General features: G+C 42.4%; 1 protein-coding gene across 2 annotated transcripts in view; it reads right to left on the reverse strand.

The window, feature by feature from the left end:
• Positions 1-21,564, reverse strand: part of RPTOR (regulatory associated protein of MTOR complex 1) — a 204,205-nt gene that overhangs the window by 114,881 nt on the left and 67,760 nt on the right. For both annotated transcript variants that reach the window (XM_063456325.1, XM_063456324.1), the window contains exons 2-3: positions 12,280-12,382; positions 8-90 (exon numbers count right to left, since the gene is read on the reverse strand). In XM_063456325.1, coding sequence (XP_063312395.1) covers positions 8-90; positions 12,280-12,382 — 186 coding nt within the window. The remainder of the gene's footprint in view (positions 1-7; positions 91-12,279; positions 12,383-21,564) is intronic.

The raw sequence follows: 21,564 nt of genomic DNA on the forward strand, positions 1-21,564 counted from the left end.
GACTCACCCGAGGCTGCCAGTTCTCATATTGCTTCTGCAGGTTTGCCCCAATGGTTTCCAGGGCTTTCTGGGGACCCATCGCTAAAGGATCTGGAAACAAATAGAAAATAAAAATTAAATCTCAGACAGACAGCATAGGACTATGAACAATCCTGAAAAACACATTTGTCAGTAACCATTTACTTTGGGGTTTATTCACTCAATATGGAACTGCAGTAAACTGAAAGGGGTAACCTAGTCCAGTGAGAAAGTTCTCATTGTAGTTCCTGATGTACACGTACATCAAAGTACCTGGATAGAACAAAGTTTGGTCTCTTGTGAGTATTTGTTAAGATTGAGCTTGCGTTGAGGCTGTCACAGACGGGGAACATTCTAATAGATCATTATTTACAGAAGGACTCAATAAGTAATTTAGTTTTCCTCCAGCGAAAACATGTCTCTTGAGCTGCAATAGGTCTTTTATTTTTGCTACTTTTTGACTTGATAAGTCACTGCCCCATCAATCAGCACTGATCTTAACACGGAGACACCGTATATCAAACCTTTCACAGAGTTCAATGGGCTGCGGAAGATTACTACATGCAAAGTAAAGCGCTGGTTCCATTTATTAAGGACTCAGACTGGTATTTTCTGTTTACACACTGGGAACGGGTTTCTTAATAAGGGAGAGTAGCGATGTGATAGAGTGCTGGATTTCAGCAACGTTTGCGCTGCCTGTTTATCCATCAAAAATATGATGACTGAGAAGATGCCATCGGCAGTACTGCACAGATCACGGCGTTGATGAAAGGAAACGGATTTCAAAATGTAACTTGTTTGACAGAAAGTTAGATGTGTGAAGGTCTGGGCATTATGAAAAGCAGGTATAAAGGTTTTGTTTTTTTCTTAGAAGAAGTGTGGGCTGATCACATTCCCATAATTACATTTTACAGTTCAGTTCTGTTGCTCCAGGTCTGATATCTGGTTCCTTCTTCTGGGGACACAGAGCTAAAGCCCCAATAGGTGTAGAAGAAGTGACTCAATGGATAAGCTGCACATAGGATTGCCTTGAGACTGTCAGCACACACATATACATATACATATCTATATTTATATCTCTCTCTATATCTATATACCGTATATATATATATTTTTTTTTTATCCCTTTATCCTTTTCCTTCCTCACACTCTTTCTCAAAAGATTCTCTAAAATATACAGATTCCTTTTGGTTAAACCCCTTCCATCCTCTTTACAGGCAATCCCTCAACAGTCAAGTAGTTAAATGCCTGTACAGCAAGTCTGTGGACTGGAGACAAACCATAACACCCAGGAGAACCTATAGATTGTGTATTCTCTGGCAGGATGGCAACGTGATCCAACCAGTGGACTAGACATTTCTATAAGCCAGCGGTCACAATCGATATCGCTGTGAAAGGTTGCCCGTGTCAAGACAAGGTAATAGAGAGAATAGACTCCTTCAGCATGAACCAAGATATATTTACAGAACACCATGAACATCAGCATGGCCTCTCCATTAAGAGTGCCACAATTTTTAAAGTAAATATTGCATATCATTTCTGATCAGGATTGTGGGGAGAACTGGCATGTCTAAATCCTCGCGCCAGTGTGAGGACAAACAGGGCACCATATGTAGCAAAAAAAAAAAAGAATAAAGCATTCACACAGCTGTAAGAGTATCTGTGTTACAGACCCAACTTGCTGGGGCAGAGGGTTGGATGGGACGGGGGAACCGTCTGAGCTTACCCCCATTCTGAGGATGCAAGTACTTTACATCCGGATTCAAAAATGATCAAGTGACATAACAGCTCCTTTATTCCCCCACCCCAAAAAACTACTTCATTATTTGTTTACATACATTGTTTCTTTAGTAAAACCATAAAAAGGTAAGGGAAGAAGTAAAATGACTGATTTGTACTGAATATCACACAGTACGCATATAATACTGCAGTTGGTTCTCCTAAGAGAAGTCTCAGTGAAACAGAACATGTCATATTGCACAGGCTACACATTTCAAGCTTGTCTTGCTAATTACAATCAAGGATACAATCCCTGGGTTAATGAGCTGGGAATCACTGGCAAATGGTTTATCCACCCTCTATAGACGTGAAGGGGGGTAAATGGGACAAAAACCTCCTCATTAAAATGAATGTGAGGTTATTAAAATACCACCTCTTCCTGGAAAGCACTAAGCTGAACGACGTTGTGACAAACCATTAATAAGGATCCTAATGAGCTTCACTTCATTATCATTCTAAGTGAGTGATCCCAGATCAGCGAGGCCTGTCAGTCCCTGTGGAGTAGAGTATTAGAGCCTTAATGCAGTGTACTTTAAACCGATACCCATGGATCTGTCATTTTATCACTGTAATAGGGGCGATCAACAAAAGTACGGCTGACATATCTAATGTAAAGGGCAACAGGGTTTCAAAACAGAGAAAGAAATAATTAAAAAATGAATTCTATTTATTGTAATAAACCAAGAGGACAGAAAACCCCGTAGAGGATATGCTACAGACCTTTAAAAATAAATGTTTTCTGTTACTTTGTATCACAAAAAAACAACAAAACATTAAAACAAAAAAAATTATAATCCGTAATAACTATAAAGATTTTTCTAATCATATTTTGGCATGAGAGCTGAACAAATGATTTTAGCCTAGAGCCTTGGGACACAAGGAAATTGCAGTAAAAAAAAAAAAAAAAAAAAAAAAGCCAGTGGCGGCACTCTCCCACCAACCACGGCTACAGTATGTGCGCATTGGTGGCACTCTCCCACCAACCACGGCTACAGTATGTGCGCATTGGTGGCACTCTCCCACCAACCACGACTACAGTATGTGCGCATTGGTGGCCCTCTCCCACCAACCACGGCTACAGTATGTGTGCATTGGTGGCCCTCTCCCACCAACCAAGGCTACAGTATGTGCGCATTGGTGGCACTCTCCCACCAACCACGGCTACAGTAGGGGCGCATTGGTGGCCCTCTCCCACCAACCACGGCTACAGTATGTGCGCATTGGTGGCACTCTCCCACCAACCAAGGCTACAGTATGTGCGCATTGGTGGCCCTCTCCCACCAACCACGGCTACAGTATGTGCGCATTGGTGGCACTCTCCCACCAACCACGGCTACAGTAGGGGCGCATTGGTGGCCCTCTCCCACCAACCACGGCTACAGTAGGGGCGCATTGGTGGCACTCTCCCACCAACCAAGGCTACAGTATGTGCGCATTGGTGGCCCTCTCCCACCAACCACGGCTACAGTATGTGCGCATTGGTGGCCCTCTCCCACCAACCACGGCTACAGTATGTGCGCATTGGTGGCACTCTCCCACCAACCAAGGCTACAGTATGTGCGCATTGGTGGCACTCTCCCACCAACCACGACTACAGTATGTGCGCATTGGTGGCCCTCTCCCACCAACCACGGCTACAGTATGTGCGCATTGGTGGCCCTCTCCCACCAACCAAGGCTACAGTATGTGCGCATTGGTGGCACTCTCCCACCAACCACGGCTACAGTATGTGCGCATTGGTGGCACTCTCCCACCAACCACGGCTACAGTATGTGCGCATTGGTGGCCCTCTCCCACCAACCACGGCTACAGTATGTGCGCATTGGTGGCACTCTCCCACCAACCATGGCTACAGTATGTGCGCATTGGTGGCCCTCTCCCACCAACCACGGCTACAGTATGTGCGCATTGGTGGCCCTCTCCCACCAACCAAGGCTACAGTATGTGCGCATTGGTGGCACTCTCCCACCAACCATGGCTACAGTATGTGCGCATTGGTGGCCCTCTCCCACCAACCACGGCTACAGTATCTGTGCATTGGTGGCCCTCTCCCACCGACCAAGGCTACAGTATCTGTGCATTGGTGGCACTCTCCCACCGACCAAGGCTACAGTATGTGCGCATTGGTGGCCCTCTCCCACCAACCAAGGCTACAGTATCTGCGCATTGGTGGCCCTCTCCCACCGACCAAGGCTACAGTATCTGCGCATTGGTGGCCCTCTCCCACCAACCAAGGCTACAGTATCTGCGCATTGGTGGCCCTCTCCCACCAACCAAGGCTACAGTATCTGCGCATTGGTGGCACTCTCCCACCGACCAAGGCTACAGTATCTGCGCATTGGTGGCCCTCTCCCACCGACCAATGCTACAGTATCTGCGCATTGGTGGCCCTCTCCCACCGACCAACGCTACAGTATCTGCGCATTAGTGGCCCTCTCCCACCGACCAAGGCTACAGTATCTTCGCATTGGTGGCCCTCTCCCACCAACCAAGGCTACAGTATCTTCGCATTGGTGGCCCTCTCCCACCAACCAAGGCTACAGTATCTGTGCATTGGTGGCCCTCTCCCACCAACCAAGGCTACAGTATCTGCGCATTGGTGGCCCTCTCCCACCAACCAAGGCTACAGTATCTGTGCATTGGTGGCACTCTCCCACCAACCAAGCCTACAGTATGTGCGCATTGGTGGCACTCTCCCACCGACCAAGGCTACAGTATCTGCGCATTAGTGGCCCTCTCCCACCGACCAAGGCTACAGTATCTTCGCATTGGTGGCCCTCTCCCACCAACCAAGGCTACAGTATCTTCGCATTGGTGGCCCTCTCCCACCAACCAAGGCTACAGTATCTGTGCATTGGTGGCCCTCTCCCACCAACCAAGGCTACAGTATCTGCGCATTGGTGGCCCTCTCCCACCAACCAAGGCTACAGTATCTGTGCATTGGTGGCACTCTCCCACCAACCAAGCCTACAGTATGTGCGCATTGGTGGCACTCTCCCACCGACCAAGGCTACAGTATCTGCACATTGGTGGCACTCTCCCACCGACCAAGACTACAGTATGTGCAAATTGGTGGCCCTCTCCCACCGACCAAGTCTACAGTATGTGCGCATTGGTGGCACTCTCCCACCAACCAAGGCTACAGTATGTGCACATTGGTGGCACTCTCCCACCAACCAAGGCTACAGTGTCTGCACCCTGATAGAGTTCCTAGTGCGTAGAAACAATTCTGTTTGGTAGTCTTGAAATAGCCATTTAATTAGCATGCAAGCATGGATCATCCGTATAACAGATTTTTTTTTACATTATACAGAGAACATTGGCACAAAAGAAGAACTATCGAAGCCTGACAGTTTGAGAGAAAGGCAAATCCCAACAGTCCGATAAGTCAAGGAACACGAGCCTTACATACTCCTACGAAGGCTAACAGTAAAATGGAATAAAGGACTAACAGTAAAAGTCTTTTACGACATCTCACCGACAGGGGTTAAACAGAACAAATCTCAGAACATTATGAAGCACTACATACATTGATTAAAGATAATGAAATTTGATAAACACGGGGTCTTCAAACATATTAATTCTCTCACTGACAACACCCTAAATCCACTGTATTTATTCCTAGGACACGTTATCCTTGACGTCAGAGAAGGTAAAATCGAGTTTACGCACTTGGTACTGTCCCTTTGAGGAATTCATAAGCAAAGTTATTTTTCTCTTAGCATAGCCAGGTATTTATTCAAATGGGACAATTGTTTTGCCTGGTCTTAATGAGATTTTCATTTCTTTAGGTATTGCAGTTTCAGCAGAGCAATATCCATATTATGTATGTATATATGTTAATACCTGTACATGTGTCCAACGCGGTTATGATATGTGATATGCAATATCATTTTATGTATTCAGTTTTTTATTTATTTCCTTTATGTACCTTGGGCATGTACTATTTAAATCATTTCCGCTCTTTGCGTGCAAGCGTTCTCTCCTCATAATGCTCAGTGCAGGGTTTAACAAATTTATTTGGAATTTAGAAGACAACTTTTTTTTTTTTTTTTTTTTTAAACTAAGCTTAATTTTCAACTACAAAAATAAAATTCTTAAAGGGACACTATAGCCGCCAGAACGATTGCAGCATGAAGTCGTGGTTCTGGTGTGTACAGCATGCTCCTGCAGGATTTTCAATGCAAACACTATCTTTTCAGATAAAAGTGTTTATATTGGTGCCTATTAACACCCATATTGACAGTCACTCAGACGGCACCAGAAGGGTTTCCTAGTCCAGTGAAGCACAGTGTGCAGCACCTATGTTCAGTGTCTCCACACTCTGCATGGAGGCATTGAATGTTCTACAAAGAGATGAATTGATTCAATGTATCTCTCTATTAGGAGATGCTGATTAGCGCATGCAAAATAGCCTCCCAATGCTTACCTGTGAGAAAACATTGGCGTGGCCAAGATCAAGATTGATCATCTCAGCAATGGAGGACGGGCCAGTCACAGCGAGACAGGCATGGCGTGGGGAAAAGGGTGAATAAAAAACACCTTTCCCATGCGATCGGAGGGTGGCCAGTCACCTAAACACATGTACTCACTGATTTGACACACACACTGACAAACACACACAAAGATTATTTTTTTTTACTATTTTAATTTACATTTTATCTTTACCTTTGGTAGAGCTGGAGTGGATCATTTCCCTGGGGTCCAATGGGGCTCCTGAAATCTTCAAAAGCTTCTCGAAGCTCTCACGCCTGGTTTAGTGACATTGGGGCAAGAGTGAAGTCATATCTCAGTTCTCAGAATCGCTGCAGGTGTGACAGAGTGCGATTGAACGAAGAAAGAAGAGTTCGAAGATTAAAACTCACTCACGGGGCGGGGCCGCCGAGCCGAGCGGTCGCAGGGAAGAGCAGCTCCTGCAGACCGAGTGATATACACGCTATAACCCGCGATTTATGGGGCACCCAGCGACCAACAACCTTGTATGCGGACTACCGAAGTCGGGGTGAGGCTCGCTCTTGGAGTTCCAGTCCCCCGGAGGCGGGATCCCTGCAGCACCAAGCGGGACCCGACCTGGCGGTGAGTGAGGTGGACGGCCGCCACCTCGCTATCCTGCCCGACGGAGCCGATCAAGCGCATAGCACATCGGCAGGTCCGGTCCTGTTCCCCCCCCACCGGACCGGGGGGGTGATCCCGGTCCAAGCCTTATGACCACACTCGGAGGCACTACTTGCCCACCAAGAAGGCCTGAGACCCGCAGTCAAAATGGCGGCGGCCACGTGTGCGGGGCCAGACCGGCAGACCCTGAGGCAGACTGCAGACAGGACCCAGCATGGAATACAAAGCTGCAAACCTGTGGTGACATATACCGTACAGCAACATCTAAATCCGGTAACTCACCGAAACGCATCACTTTACTCCTGTAGTCGGAGCTACCTGTGGGACCACACACCCCTCTTCTGGGCTGGGCGCTCACCAAGAGGATCCCCTCTACAGCCTGCCATATCCCCCGGGGACAGACCGCAATCCGGCGGAACCCGGGGCCCACGATCCTGTTGATGGGATCAATGGCGCAAGGGCGCGAGCGCCTACGAAGGCCCCAGGCCGAAGGCTGGTGACCCATGGTGCTGGCAATGTCACAACGCCGGGAAATCCTACGACCAAGCAACTGAGGCATCACGGCGCACCCGGCGCGAGATATAACAGAGATGACCGGACACACCGACCACCATCTATGGACTCCCTAAAAGCTTACCCATGTTCTGGGCCACACAACCCGGATACCGCCTACAGGAACCTGTCTATGGGCTGCTTTGGACTACCTGACAGCCTGACCACACTTGACCCATGGTTCAACGGACAGAACCCATACACCCCGGAGCACAGCAGGCATATTCCACTGGACAATATGCAGTAACAGACGGGACACTATTAATCCAGGCAGTCACCATGCATGCTGCCCTATATTTCAGCGATGTAATACATGTCTCCTCTATATGTCCAATGACTCATGAATACCCTTTAACCAGTCCTGCCCAGCGATATTTTTTAGCTGCTTGCTGCTCTCACTAATGCGACTATGCTGGTGTATTCTGTTAGGCTCATAACCCACATACATCCTAATGTTAATTGCCACCATGCGGTGCAAAAACCATAGGCCACTCGAGCGGTACCCCTACTGGTGAACCGGCTTGCTAATAGGCTGCTGAAACCAGTGTAAACCCTCTATCCCGGTCTGGCTGACATAGGCCGTTAAACATCATACCTAGGCTTAGCTGCACGAGACACTAAGTGGCATTTTGTACGATATACTGACCTACCTGTTATCTGTTAGCATAACTAAACTATACGACTGTCATAATCCTGTGGTCTCAGTTTAACTTGTTACTATCTTGGCCTCCACGGCTCAGTTTTAGCCTGAATCACTTACTTTAGATGCTCCACATGATAATACCCTTGAATGTAAAGCTTTTATTTGATGTATTGCATCTATTTCTAGCTTGCTTAAAATCGTCTTCACCGAACGACCCATAAGCGTACTTAAACCAATCTGTTACTATTGTAAAGCCTGATATTTTTATGTTTCTACACAAAATATGTATTGATGTATCAACGTTACGTTAATTAAGCTGGATAACCGAGACATACATTATAACCCACATGTTTGAATGGCTCAATGTTTTAAGCTTGTTTAAAAAAAAATATAAAATGAGGCGGATAACTCTTGGAGATTTTGTAACTTGATATGATGATATTAGCCTGTGTAACCCCTGCAAGTCTCCCTCTCTTTATTCTGTATCACAATAACCCTATGCCTCAATAAAAGAAAGATTGACAACAAAAAAAAAAAACTCACTCACCGCCCGCATTGTCCCTCGCTGTCTTGGCTGAACTGGCCGACAAAGACCCATGTGCCAGGACAAAATTCAGCCGCTATGGTGATCTGGTGCCTGGGATTTGTCGAGCCCTGACTCTATGAATAACATTATACCTTAAAGTACTTTTATTACTGTGGGTAATCCTGTTAATGGACCTTTGGGAGTAAGCTTTTTAATACAGCTATGGAAATTGTTGGGTAAAATTTAAAATTTGCAGAACGCTTAAATTTAACATCATGCCCCTAAAATTAGTGTACTATGAAACGCGAAAGGCAAATTTTGGGTTATCTCCCATCATACTACAAACGTTGTAAAGAAAGCAGCAAGAAAATTTAAAGAAATAAATACAACAAATTGTATCCTGCCAAAATGCGGACCCTTCTCTTCATCATCGTTGTGTACAGGGAACCTCCCCCTCCTAGATTTTCTATACATTATAGTTCACATGTTTTATTACAGATTTATACCCACAGTAATATTAACCATGAAGAACACGGTTGAAGTATTTCCATCAAACCAGATACTCTGGAGGGCAAAGTGATATCATTGCTTATTTATAAAATAAGATTTACTGCTTTGTATCAAATGACAACTTCACAGGAAATGTAAGGAGTAAAAAAAATTAATACAGGGACATACGAAGCATAATATGAACAATAAATCAGTACTGAGCTCTCTCGAGGTTGCACCAGGACACGAGTGAACGTGTGGGCGCTCGGTAATTGCAATACAGTCAAGCAACTTGCAGATCTGGCCACATACATTTTATATATATATCTATATCTTTATTAGTTTTGTATTTAATTTTGATACATAAGTCATATCCATATACAATGTAGAACGCACAGGTCCCCAACTCTGGTAATTGAAGATGTGCTTCCCTTAACATGGGAGCCACAAATCTTTGTAACAATTAATAGAACAGATTAGAGAATTAACAGTAAACATTGGTCTAAATATACTGTGCTATACAGTACATCTGGTTATTCGTACACCTCTGTATCAGTGTTGGACCTTCAATATAGAACCAAAAGAAAAATAAATAAATAGAGAAAGGGTTGGAAGAAAGAAAAGAAGAGAGGATCGGAAAGAAAGAAAGAAAGAAGGAAAAATGGGGGCGTGGAGGAGGAGAGTTGAACTGCATCCCACGGGACCCCCAAGTACTCCTCTCCTCCAGCACCACCCTACACATGTCCTACTACCCCAAGAAGCTGGTTATGAAATTCAGCAGGGAAGGCAGCCAAGAGCCACAGAGCCCTGTATGTGCCAGTAACGTCCCCTGTGTGGAATGCCACAAGTCCTTAAGGACTCTCAGCATGTCTATCTTGGTAAACCAGATGGCGGTGGGGCCACGTCCAGTTTCTAAATATGTGGGAATCAATTGCTTAGCAATGTACAAGATTTGGATTGCCAGGGCGTGCTCATATCAGGATGTGGGTGAAGTGGTATGATGAAGCCGATACAGGGCCGGGAGAAAGGTGGTGATTTATAGGAAAATTTGGCAATGATAGATGCAATGCTCCTCCAATAAGGTGCTATAACCGGGCACTGCCACTATATGTGCAGAACAGTGACCGTTCCCTGCTTTATCTCAAACATAGGCCATCCATGAAACGCTGTATATATGGAGTTTAACAACAAAATTTGACAGATTTAATAAATAGAACAAAATATTAACGTAAATTAGATAGAAATGTTTTAAAAAGAACTCTTTCATAAATCTCCCTCAATGCTTATATTTCTCAGTTTCCCTGTCTTTGCTTGGTGGAGTGTTGTGCACCTTTACAAGTCTGTAAAATCCCAGTTCGCTAACTAGTTAAAAGGTTTCCATAAACAATGACACTGCGCGGCATTATCAAATCTAACCTGAATTTGTCTTTGTGAATGGGGTAAAAGAATTCACTACAGGTCAATCTTTGCAGGCGATACTATATCTACAAACCAATGTGGAAATCCTCTGGATTGATTTGGAATTCAGAAGCAAGTGGCAATAGAGCATTCATATTAGAGACAGTGACAATCAGATGGAACTGGAGGGGGGACAAACAAAACTGCGCAAAAGAGTAACTTTGGATTTTAAAATGCCTCCGTTCTAAAAAGGATTAATGATGTTAATGTTTTCAGGGCGAGTTTGTATTAGATTTAACATGGAAGGAGGAGAACCCGTGCTGGTGCATATATAGTGGGAGTAATCAAATTTTTGCATTTCACTATAAATGTCTGTATTTGCCATCTTCTGACACGCACTCATCCCATCTGTTTAACAATCTACACACACATATGATGGGAATCGCCTGTCCTACCCGTTATACGTACACATTCCCACAAACTAATGCAATTAGAGACTGCTGCTTGCTTCTTATCTATATGAAACCATTTTATGGGGGATTATTAATGTTATTTTGTTTGCCGCTTAGCTCGATTTTCTATTGCAGTTTATGATTTTGAGTAGGGAACATGTCTTTCTAATCAGCGCACCTAGCAATATGCCTTGTGTCAATGTTATTTTGGGTTTGAACTCACAGATTTAAACTGACCCCTGAAGATGTATTTGTAAGAAATAAACACAGTGCGTGCCCTCTTGGAATTACACGCTGCGGTTAGCGTGCATAATGTAAGAGGTATGGGTAGTACACACAGAAATGTATATTACTCTATTTCAAACATTTCTTTTTGCTGCACACAATTGTCCATGAAGTATTGAAAGTGTTATACAATTGATGTATATAATATATTTCCTATCTAGCATAGGACACTTTATATAATCATTGTTATATAAAACCGAGAATGCCCAAACAAACCACATAACCCACAACAGCACTAATTACCAATCATCGCCATTCAGAGTGGATAGTGATTTCGATTATTAATGTTAACTCCGCATTATCGATGTGGCCAAAGAGGGGGTGGTCACTGGGTGCAGCGCAGAGAGGAAGGGGACTTTGTCAAATCACTTCTGAAAGATTACAGGTTTACAGAAAATGTAATCATGATGAATGGATTTGACTTTGAAATATGTACTGGTTACATGGTTCACTACCGGCCTACACAGGGAGCTCCTCTCTATGGGACGTAGCTCTGCATGCACCGACACACAAAGCATTTAAAAACACACGAAAACCACCACAAGTCCTACAACTCGGAAACAAGCAAATGTACAGGATATTTGAAGTATTGAGTTGTATTGTTTTATTTGTTTTATCAGTTAACTCTTGATGACCCACAAGCTTGGTGGGCACAGGAGAAAACCTGCAGGAATACAAGCCACAAACTGGTACGCATTAAGCAAAGGGGGACTGCCCTAATAATGCATACTACTTTATAACTGCGCAGCCATATGATTGTCTTAACCGATACCCTTTCTTTCTGTAACTACTTTTGACAAACACCATATTAGTGATGTGATCTGCGTAAGCCTAAATGCTATGCCAATGTGTTCCACGCAGTACAAAAATAAAGAATTAAAAAAAAAAATATGTCCAGGTTGTAAATCTTATTCAATGAATGATATTCATTTATGCTTTGACCTTGGTGGAACCTGATGGATTTTTAAGTTCTATACCCCCACGATTGCTCCTCTCACATTCACAACTATAAAAGAACTCACCGATCCAACACTCCAGGCGGGCACATGGCGTAGTCTTCACTACATCTGGAGGATCCACTCCCACATTGAGACATAACACCAGGGCCACGCTAACCGTCTTCATCTAAGGGAACAAGAAAGCATGCCAGTGAGACAATGCATGGATACATTAACACAAAACTGGGGTCCCAACGGACTCTTCCACTAAAAGAATAACTATATTAATTGAAGTAAAGTGTTTCAGGTCAGATCATTCTGCAAAACAAGTATTGGTCCCATGTGCTTAGAACATACTGCTCTGTGCTCATTAACAAATATATTAACCAAAAAGAAAAAATTAGAAAGAAAAAAAACAAAACAAAAAAAGTGTTAGAAGTTTTTAAAATTATTACGAAGTAACATAAATACCGTACCTATTTTATCTAAGGGTGCATATCTGACCTGTCAATCATTTTAAAAATGTTAACATTTAACACTTTTGTGTTTTGTTTTTCTAAATTTGTTTTCTCTTTTTTGGGGGGGGACATGAGCCTACTTAAATTGCCATGCCGCACAGCCCTGAAAGAAGAAAAGTCAGTAACTAGAAGTGCTTGGCATTAAGAGTGCAGCAGCCTGGCGCTGGTAAGTCTTCTTATTGTGAGAGCACTAGAAGCACATGCACAGCTCTGCCAGAGCTCCCATGGTAAATCATTCTGACACAATTGGACATGTGCAGTTTAATGATTTTTTTTTTGTTAATTTATCCATGTCTCAAAGAAAGAAATAGTACACCTGCAGTGTTCAATATAAAATATTTAACAATAATAATATTGAAAAAAATACGTTCCAAGCCGGCAGTAATGTTTTTTGGAGGACGCAGCTCATGGGGTTTATCAGACCCTGACATAGTGCAGGTACGCAATGTTAAATATAACAACAATCACATAAAGACCTCTGTTGTAACACAAGGAAATCATTAAAATTTAATTCTGCTGAACTGCAAAGAAACCAGAGCAATTTTACACTATGCATTATTCAAATAGATAAACGGAAAACTGGCAACACTGTACATATTTCACAAACGCACCCACCCACCCGACAGGTCAGTGGAAAGTGGAAAGTGCATTGTAACATCCAACTTAAAGATGAAATCTTAATTGCCCCGCTTATTTCTTTTTATTAGCTATTTATTTTATATCTCTATCAAACAGCTGTCCTGAAATAGCATATGCCCCCCATATTCACAACACTTCAAAAGTCATGGAAAATGTCGACCAATGCGCAATGTTTCTTACTGACTTTAAAGCCTGGACATGTTTTAATAGTTTCCTGGGACAAATAAGGGTGGAGGAGGCAAAAAATATAAATAGTCATCTATACCGACTAGTGGACATAAGAGGTAACTGCACGACTTACATTATTTAATGATACTTACAAAAAAAGATGTATCAGTATTTTTACCATCTACTGATGCACGGTACAGAGACAAATTGACACTGTGAGTTATTTCATATTAATATGATGTTAATATATAGTATAAGCCATTATTAACATGAATATCTCCCCCACCACACTTGTTCCAACTCTTAAGAAAAGATTTTAAAATCAAATCAAAATACAGTGGTGTATTTTCAGATGACATAACCACCACTTTATTTTTTACAAACGGAAGGCTGGATATATTATTTTATAATATAAATCTTGTTTTAGATTGTCAATATGTGCACTTCGCATTAAATTACAACATATAAAAATAAACAACCCGCTGCATTTAGTCTTGTATTTCGTTTCTAAAAATGTCAAGTGCACTCTTTGAAGCTATATAAATAGCTAATTTATAAATACAGGAAAAATGATGCAGCAGGGAGCCTCTTTGAGGCAGAAGACAGAGCTTACTATAAGAGGTCAAGCTATGAAGCTGATGGGAAACGTGAGTAAGCTCTGTTTCATACAATAAGTGGCGAGGGTATGGCACGGCCACACTGAGAGAGGGGGAAAAACACCTTAACCAAATTAAGGCACAACAGAAAGAAGCAAAAGGTATGAGCACGTCTGAACATTGGACACACTTCCCTATTTTGCAGAGAGCGCTGCTGGCGTGTGTGTATATGGGCACAGACAGCCGTAAAACCTTACTTATGTTAATTACAGTGTATGGCTACAAACTGCACCAACACTAAACTGACATAAGGTCCACAGAGGTCCCTATGATATAGAATAAGACACCCTGCTGTACTCCTTCAGTATACAGGTGGGTACTCTATGGCAAGGCTCAGAGGCTCTGCATGTAACCTGATATTCAGTATACAGGTGGGTACTCTATGGCGAGGCTCTGCATGTAACCAGATATTCAGTATACAGGTGGGTACTCTATGGAAAGGCTCAGAGGCTCTGCATGTAACCTGATATTCAGTATACAGGTGGGTACTCTATGGCGAGGCTCTGCATGTAACCAGATATTCAGTATACAGGTGGGTACTCTATGGCGAGGCTCTGCATGTAACCAGATATTCAGTATACAGGTGGGTACTCTATGGCAAGGACTCTATGGCAAGGCTCGGAGGCTCTGCATTTAACCTGATATTCAGTATACAGGTGGGTACTCTATGGCAAGGCTCGGAGGCTCTGCATTTAACCTGATATTCAGTATACAGGTGGGTACTCTATGGCAAGGCTCGGAGGCTCTGCATTTAACCTGATATTCAGTAAACAGGTGGGTACTCTATGGCAAGGCTCTGCAATTAACCTGATATTCAGTATACAGGTGGGTACTCTATGGCAAGTACTCTATGGCAAGGCTCGGAGGCTCTGCATTTAACCTGATATTCAGTATACAGGTGGGTACGCTATGACAAGGCTCGAAGGCTCTGCATGTAACCTGATATTCAGCATACAGGTGGGTACTCTATGGCAAGGCTCTGCATGTAACCTGATATTCAGCATACAGGTGGGTACTCTATGGCAAGGCTCTGCATGTAACCTGATATTCAGCATACAGGTGGGTACTCTATGGCAAGGCTCTGAGGCTCTGCATTTAACCTGATATTCAGTATACAGGTGGGTACGCTATGGCAAGGCTAGAAGGCTCTGCATGTAACCTGATATTCAGCATACAGGTGGGTACTCTATGGCAAGGCTCGGAGGCTCTGCGTTTAACCTGATATTCAGTATACAGGTGGGTACTCTATGGCAAGGCTTAAATAAGGATTTTAAAACTATAGTTTCAGGAATACATGTGTGAACTTTGGATACACTTTCCTATTTTAAAGAAAGCACTATTGTGGTTCCTTTGGTTTTAGGACAGTACTGGGACATAGTACTTTGAGAAAGCATTTCCCTATAGTAGGTGGATTATTCTCCTACAAGCAGGCTTTAGACTGATAGAGTAGGACCTGTCAAGAATGGGGTACATTGACGTTGTGGCAGGCTTATGCAATGTATGATCATATAATGTAACTAAATCCACATTATTTTTACCTACATTTTTAAGCGATAGACAGAGAGAGAGAGAGAGCGAGAGATCTAGATATAGAGCAAGAGCGAGAGCGATCTAGATATAGAGCGATCTAGATATAGAGCGATCTAGATATAGAGCGATCTAGATATAGAGCGATCTAGATATAGAGCGATCTAGATATAGAGCGATCTAGATATAGAGCGAGAGCGATGTAGATATAGAGCGAGAGCGAGAGCGATCTAGATATAGAGCGAGAGCGAGAGCGATCTAGATATAGAGCGAGAGCGAGAGCGATCTAGATATAGAGCGAGAGCGATCTAGATATAGAGCGAGAGCGATCTAGATATAGAGCGAGAGCGATCTAGATATAGAGCGAGAGCGATCTAGATATAGAGCGAGAGCGATCTAGATATAGAGCGAGAGCGATCTAGATATAGAGCGAGAGCGATCTAGATATAGAGCGAGAGCGATCTAGATATAGAGCGAGAGCGATCTAGATATAGAGCGAGAGCGATCTAGATATAGAGCGAGAGCGATCTAGATATAGAGCGAGAGCGATTGAGATCTAGATATAGAGCGATTGAGATCTAGATATAGAGCGAGAGCGATTGAGATCTAGATATAGAGCGAGAGCGATTGAGATCTAGATATAGAGCGAGAGCGATTGAGATCTAGATATAGAGCGAGAGCGATTGAGATCTAGATATAGAGCGAGAGCGATTGAGATCTAGATATAGAGCGAGAGCGATTGAGATCTAGATATAGAGCGATTGAGATCTAGATATAGAGCGAGATCTAGATATAGAGCGAGAGAGAGAGAGAGAGATCAGATATAGAGCGAGAGAGAGATCTAGATATAGAGCGAGAGAGATAGATTTAGATATAGAGCAAGATCTAGATATAGAGCGAGAGAGATCTAGATATAGAGCGAGAGAGATCTAGATATAGAGCGAGAGAGATCTAGATATAGAGCGAGAGAGATCTAGATATAGAGCGAGAGAGATCTAGATATAGAGCGAGAGAGATCTAGATATAGAGCGAGAGAGATCTAGATATAGAGCGAGAGAGATCTAGATATAGAGCGAGAGAGATCTAGATATAGAGCGAGAGAGATCTAGATATAGAGCGAGAGAGATCTAGATATAGAGCAAGAGAGATCTAGATATAGAGCAAGAGAGATCTAGATATAGAGCAAGAGAGATCTAGATATAGAGCAAGAGAGATCTAGATATAGAGCAAGAGAGATCTAGATATAGAGCAAGAGAGATCTAGATATAGAGCAAGAGAGATCTAGATATAGAGCAAGAGAGATCTAGATATAGAGCGAGAGAGATCTAGATATAGAGCGAGAGAGATCTAGATAGAGCGAGAGAGAGAGATCTAGATATAGAGCGAGAGAGAGAGATCTAGATATAGAGCAAGAGAGATCTAGATATAGAGCGAGAGAGATCTAGATATAGAGCGAGAGAGATCTAGATATAGAGCGAGAGAGATCTAGATATAGAGCAAGAGAGATCTAGATATAGAGCAAGAGAGATCTAGATATAGAGCAAGAGAGATCTAGATATAGAGCAAGAGAGATCTAGATATAGAGCAAGAGAGATCTAGATATAGAGCAAGAGAGATCTAGATATAGAGCGAGAGAGATCTAGATATAGAGCGAGAGAGATCTAGATATAGAGCAAGAGAGAGAGATCTAGATATAGAGCAAGAGAGATCTAGATATAGAGCAAGAGAGATCTAGATATAGAGCAAGAGAGATCTAGATATAGAGCAAGAGAGATCTAGATATAGAGCAAGAGAGATCTAGATATAGAGCAAGAGAGATCTAGATATAGAGCAAGAGAGATCTAGATATAGAGCAAGAGAGATCTAGATATAGAGCGAGAGAGATCTAGATATAGAGCAAGAGAGAGAGAGATCTAGATATAGAGAGAGATCTAGATATAGAGCGAGAGAGAGAGATCTAGATATAGAGCGAGATCTAGATATAGAGCGAGAGAGAGAGAGATCAGATATAGAGCGAGAGAGAGATCTAGATATAGAGCAAGAGAGAGATCTAGATATAGAGCAAGAGAGAGATCTAGATATAGAGCAAGAGAGAGATCTAGATATAGAGCGAGAGAGATAGATTTAGATATAGAGCAAGATCTAGATATAGAGCGAGAGAGATGTAGATATAGAGCGAGAGAGATCTAGATATAGAGCGAGAAAGATCTAGATATAGAGCAAGAGAGATCTAGATATAGAGCGAGAGAGATCTAGATATAGAGCAAGAGAGAGAGAGAGATCTAGATATAGAGAGAGATCTAGATATAGAGCGAGAGAGAGCGATCTAGATATAGAGCGAGAGAGAGAGATCTAGATATAGAGCGAGAGCGATCTAGATATAGAGCGAGAGAGATCTAGATATAGAGCGAGAGAGAGAGATCTAGATATAGAGCAAGAGAGATCTAGATATAGAGCGAGAGAGATCTAGATATAGAGCGAGAGAGATCTAGATATAGAGCGAGAGAGATCTAGATATAGAGCGAGAGAGATCTAGATATAGAGCGAGAGAGATCTAGATATAGAGCAAGAGAGATCTAGATATAGAGCAAGAGAGATCTAGATATAGAGCAAGAGAGATCTAGATATAGAGCAAGAGAGATCTAGATATAGAGCGAGAGAGATCTAGATATAGAGCGAGAGAGATCTAGATATAGAGCAAGAGAGAGAGATCTAGATATAGAGCAAGAGAGATCTAGATATAGAGCAAGAGAGATCTAGATATAGAGCAAGAGAGATCTAGATATAGAGCAAGAGAGATCTAGATATAGAGCAAGAGAGATCTAGATATAGAGCAAGAGAGATCTAGATATAGAGCAAGAGAGATCTAGATATAGAGCAAGAGAGATCTAGATATAGAGCGAGAGAGATCTAGATATAGAGCAAGAGAGAGAGAGATCTAGATATAGAGAGAGATCTAGATATAGAGCGAGAGAGAGAGATCTAGATATAGAGCGAGATCTAGATATAGAGCGAGAGAGAGAGAGATCAGATATAGAGCGAGAGAGAGATCTAGATATAGAGCAAGAGAGAGATCTAGATATAGAGCAAGAGAGAGATCTAGATATAGAGCAAGAGAGAGATCTAGATATAGAGCGAGAGAGATAGATTTAGATATAGAGCAAGATCTAGATATAGAGCGAGAGAGATGTAGATATAGAGCGAGAGAGATCTAGATATAGAGCGAGAAAGATCTAGATATAGAGCAAGAGAGATCTAGATATAGAGCGAGAGAGATCTAGATATAGAGCAAGAGAGAGAGAGAGATCTAGATATAGAGAGAGATCTAGATATAGAGCGAGAGAGAGCGATCTAGATATAGAGCGAGAGAGAGAGATCTAGATATAGAGCAAGAGAGAGATCTAGATATAGAGCAAGAGAGAGATCTAGATATAGAGCGAGAGCGATCTAGATATAGAGCGAGAGAGATCTAGATATAGAGCGAGAGAGAGAGATCTAGATATAGAGCAAGAGAGATCTAGATATAGAGCAAGAGAGATCTAGATATAGAGCAAGAGAGATCTAGATATAGAGCAAGAGAGATCTAGATATAGAGCAAGAGAGATCTAGATATAGAGCAAGAGAGATCTAGATATAGAGCGAGAGAGATCTAGATATAGAGCGAGAGAGATCTAGATATAGAGCGAGAGAGATCTAGATATAGAGCGAGAGAGATCTAGATATAGAGCGAGAGAGATCTAGATATAGAGCGAGAGAGATCTAGATATAGAGCGAGAGAGATCTAGATATAGAGCAAGAGAGAGAGAGATCTAGATATAGAGAGAGATCTAGATATAGAGCGAGAGAGAGAGATCTAGATATAGAGCGAGAGAGAGAGATCTAGATATAGAGCGAGAGAGAGAGATCTAGATATAGAGCGAGAGAGAGAGATCAGATATAGAGCGAGAGAGAGAGATCAGATATAGAGCGAGAGAGAGAGATCAGATATAGAGCGAGAGAGAGATCTAGATATAGAGCAAGAGAGAGATCTAGATATAGAGCGAGATCTAGATATAGAGCGAGAGAGAGAGAGAGAGAGATCAGATATAGAGCAAGAGAGAGATCTAGATATAGAGCAAGAGAGAGATCTAGATATAGAGCGAGAGCGATCTAGATATAGAGCGAGAGAGATCTAGATATAGAGCGAGAGAGAGAGATCTAGATATAGAGCAAGAGAGATCTAGATATAGAGCAAGAGAGATCTAGATATAGAGCAAGAGAGATCTAGATATAGAGCAAGAGAGATCTAGATATATAGAGAGATCTAGATATAGAGCGAGAGAGAGAGATCTAGATATAGAGCGAGAGAGAGAGATCTAGATATAGAGCGAGAGAGAGAGATCTAGATATAGAGCAAGATCTAGATATAGAGCGAGAGAGATCTAGATATAGAGCGAGAGAGATCTAGATATAGAGCGAGAGAGATCTAGATATAGAGCGAGAGAGATCTAGATATAGAGCGAGAGAGATCTAGATATAGAGCGAGAGAGATCTAGATATAGAGCGAGAGAGATCTAGATATAGAGCGAGAGAGATCTAGATATAGAGCGAGAGAGATCTAGATATAGAGCGAGAGAGATCTAGATATAGAGCGAGAGAGATCTAGATATAGAGCGAGAGAGATCTAGATATAGAGCGAGAGAGATCTAGATATAGAGCGAGAGAGATCTAGATATAGAGCGAGAGAGATCTAGATATAGAGCGAGAGAGATCTAGATATAGAGCGAGAGAGATCTAGATATAGAGCGAGAGAGATCTAGATATAGAGCGAGAGAGATCTAGATATAGAGCGAGAGAGATCTAGATATAGAGCGAGAGAGATCTAGATATAGAGCGAGAGAGATCTAGATATAGAGCGAGAGAGATCTAGATATAGAGCGAGAGAGATCTAGATATAGAGCGAGAGAGATCTAGATATAGAGCGAGAGAGATCTAGATATAGAGCGAGAGAGATCTAGATATAGAGCGAGAGAGATCTAGATATAGAGCAAGAGAGATCTAGATATAGAGCGAGAGAGAGAGATCTAGATATAGAGCGAGAGAGAGAGATCTAGATATAGAGCGAGAGAGAGAGATCTAGATATAGAGCAAGAGAGAGAGATCTAGATATAGAGCAAGAGAGATCTAGATATAGAGCAAGAGAGATCTAGATATAGAGCAAGAGAGATCTAGATATAGAGCAAGAGAGATCTAGATATAGAGCAAGAGAGATCTAGATATAGAGCAAGAGAGATCTAGATATAGAGCAAGAGAGATCTAGATATAGAGCAAGAGAGATCTAGATATAGAGCAAGAGAGATCTAGATATAGAGCGAGAGAGATCTAGATATAGAGCAAGAGAGATCTAGATATAGAGCGAGAGAGATCTAGATATAGAGCGAGAGAGATCTAGATATAGATATAGAGCAAGAGAGATCTAGATATAGAGCAAGAGAGATCTAGATATAGAGCAAGAGAGATCTAGATATAGAGCAAGAGAGATCTAGATATAGAGCAAGAGAGATCTAGATATAGAGCAAGAGAGATCTAGATATAGAGCAAGAGAGATCTAGATATAGATATAGAGCAAGAGAGATCTAGATATAGAGCAAGAGAGATCTAGATATAGAGCAAGAGAGATCTAGATATAGAGCAAGAGAGATCTAGATATAGAGCAAGAGAGATCTAGATATAGAGCAAGAGAGATCTAGATATAGAGCAAGAGAGATCTAGATATAGAGCAAGAGAGATCTAGATATAGAGCAAGAGAGATCTAGATATAGAGCAAGAGAGATCTAGATATAGAGCAAGAGAGACAGAGCGAGAGATATAGAGCCAGATAG

The sequence above is a fragment of the Pelobates fuscus genome, chromosome 5 (assembly GCF_036172605.1).
Source record: "Pelobates fuscus isolate aPelFus1 chromosome 5, aPelFus1.pri, whole genome shotgun sequence".
Classification (NCBI taxonomy): Eukaryota; Metazoa; Chordata; class Amphibia; order Anura; family Pelobatidae; genus Pelobates; species Pelobates fuscus.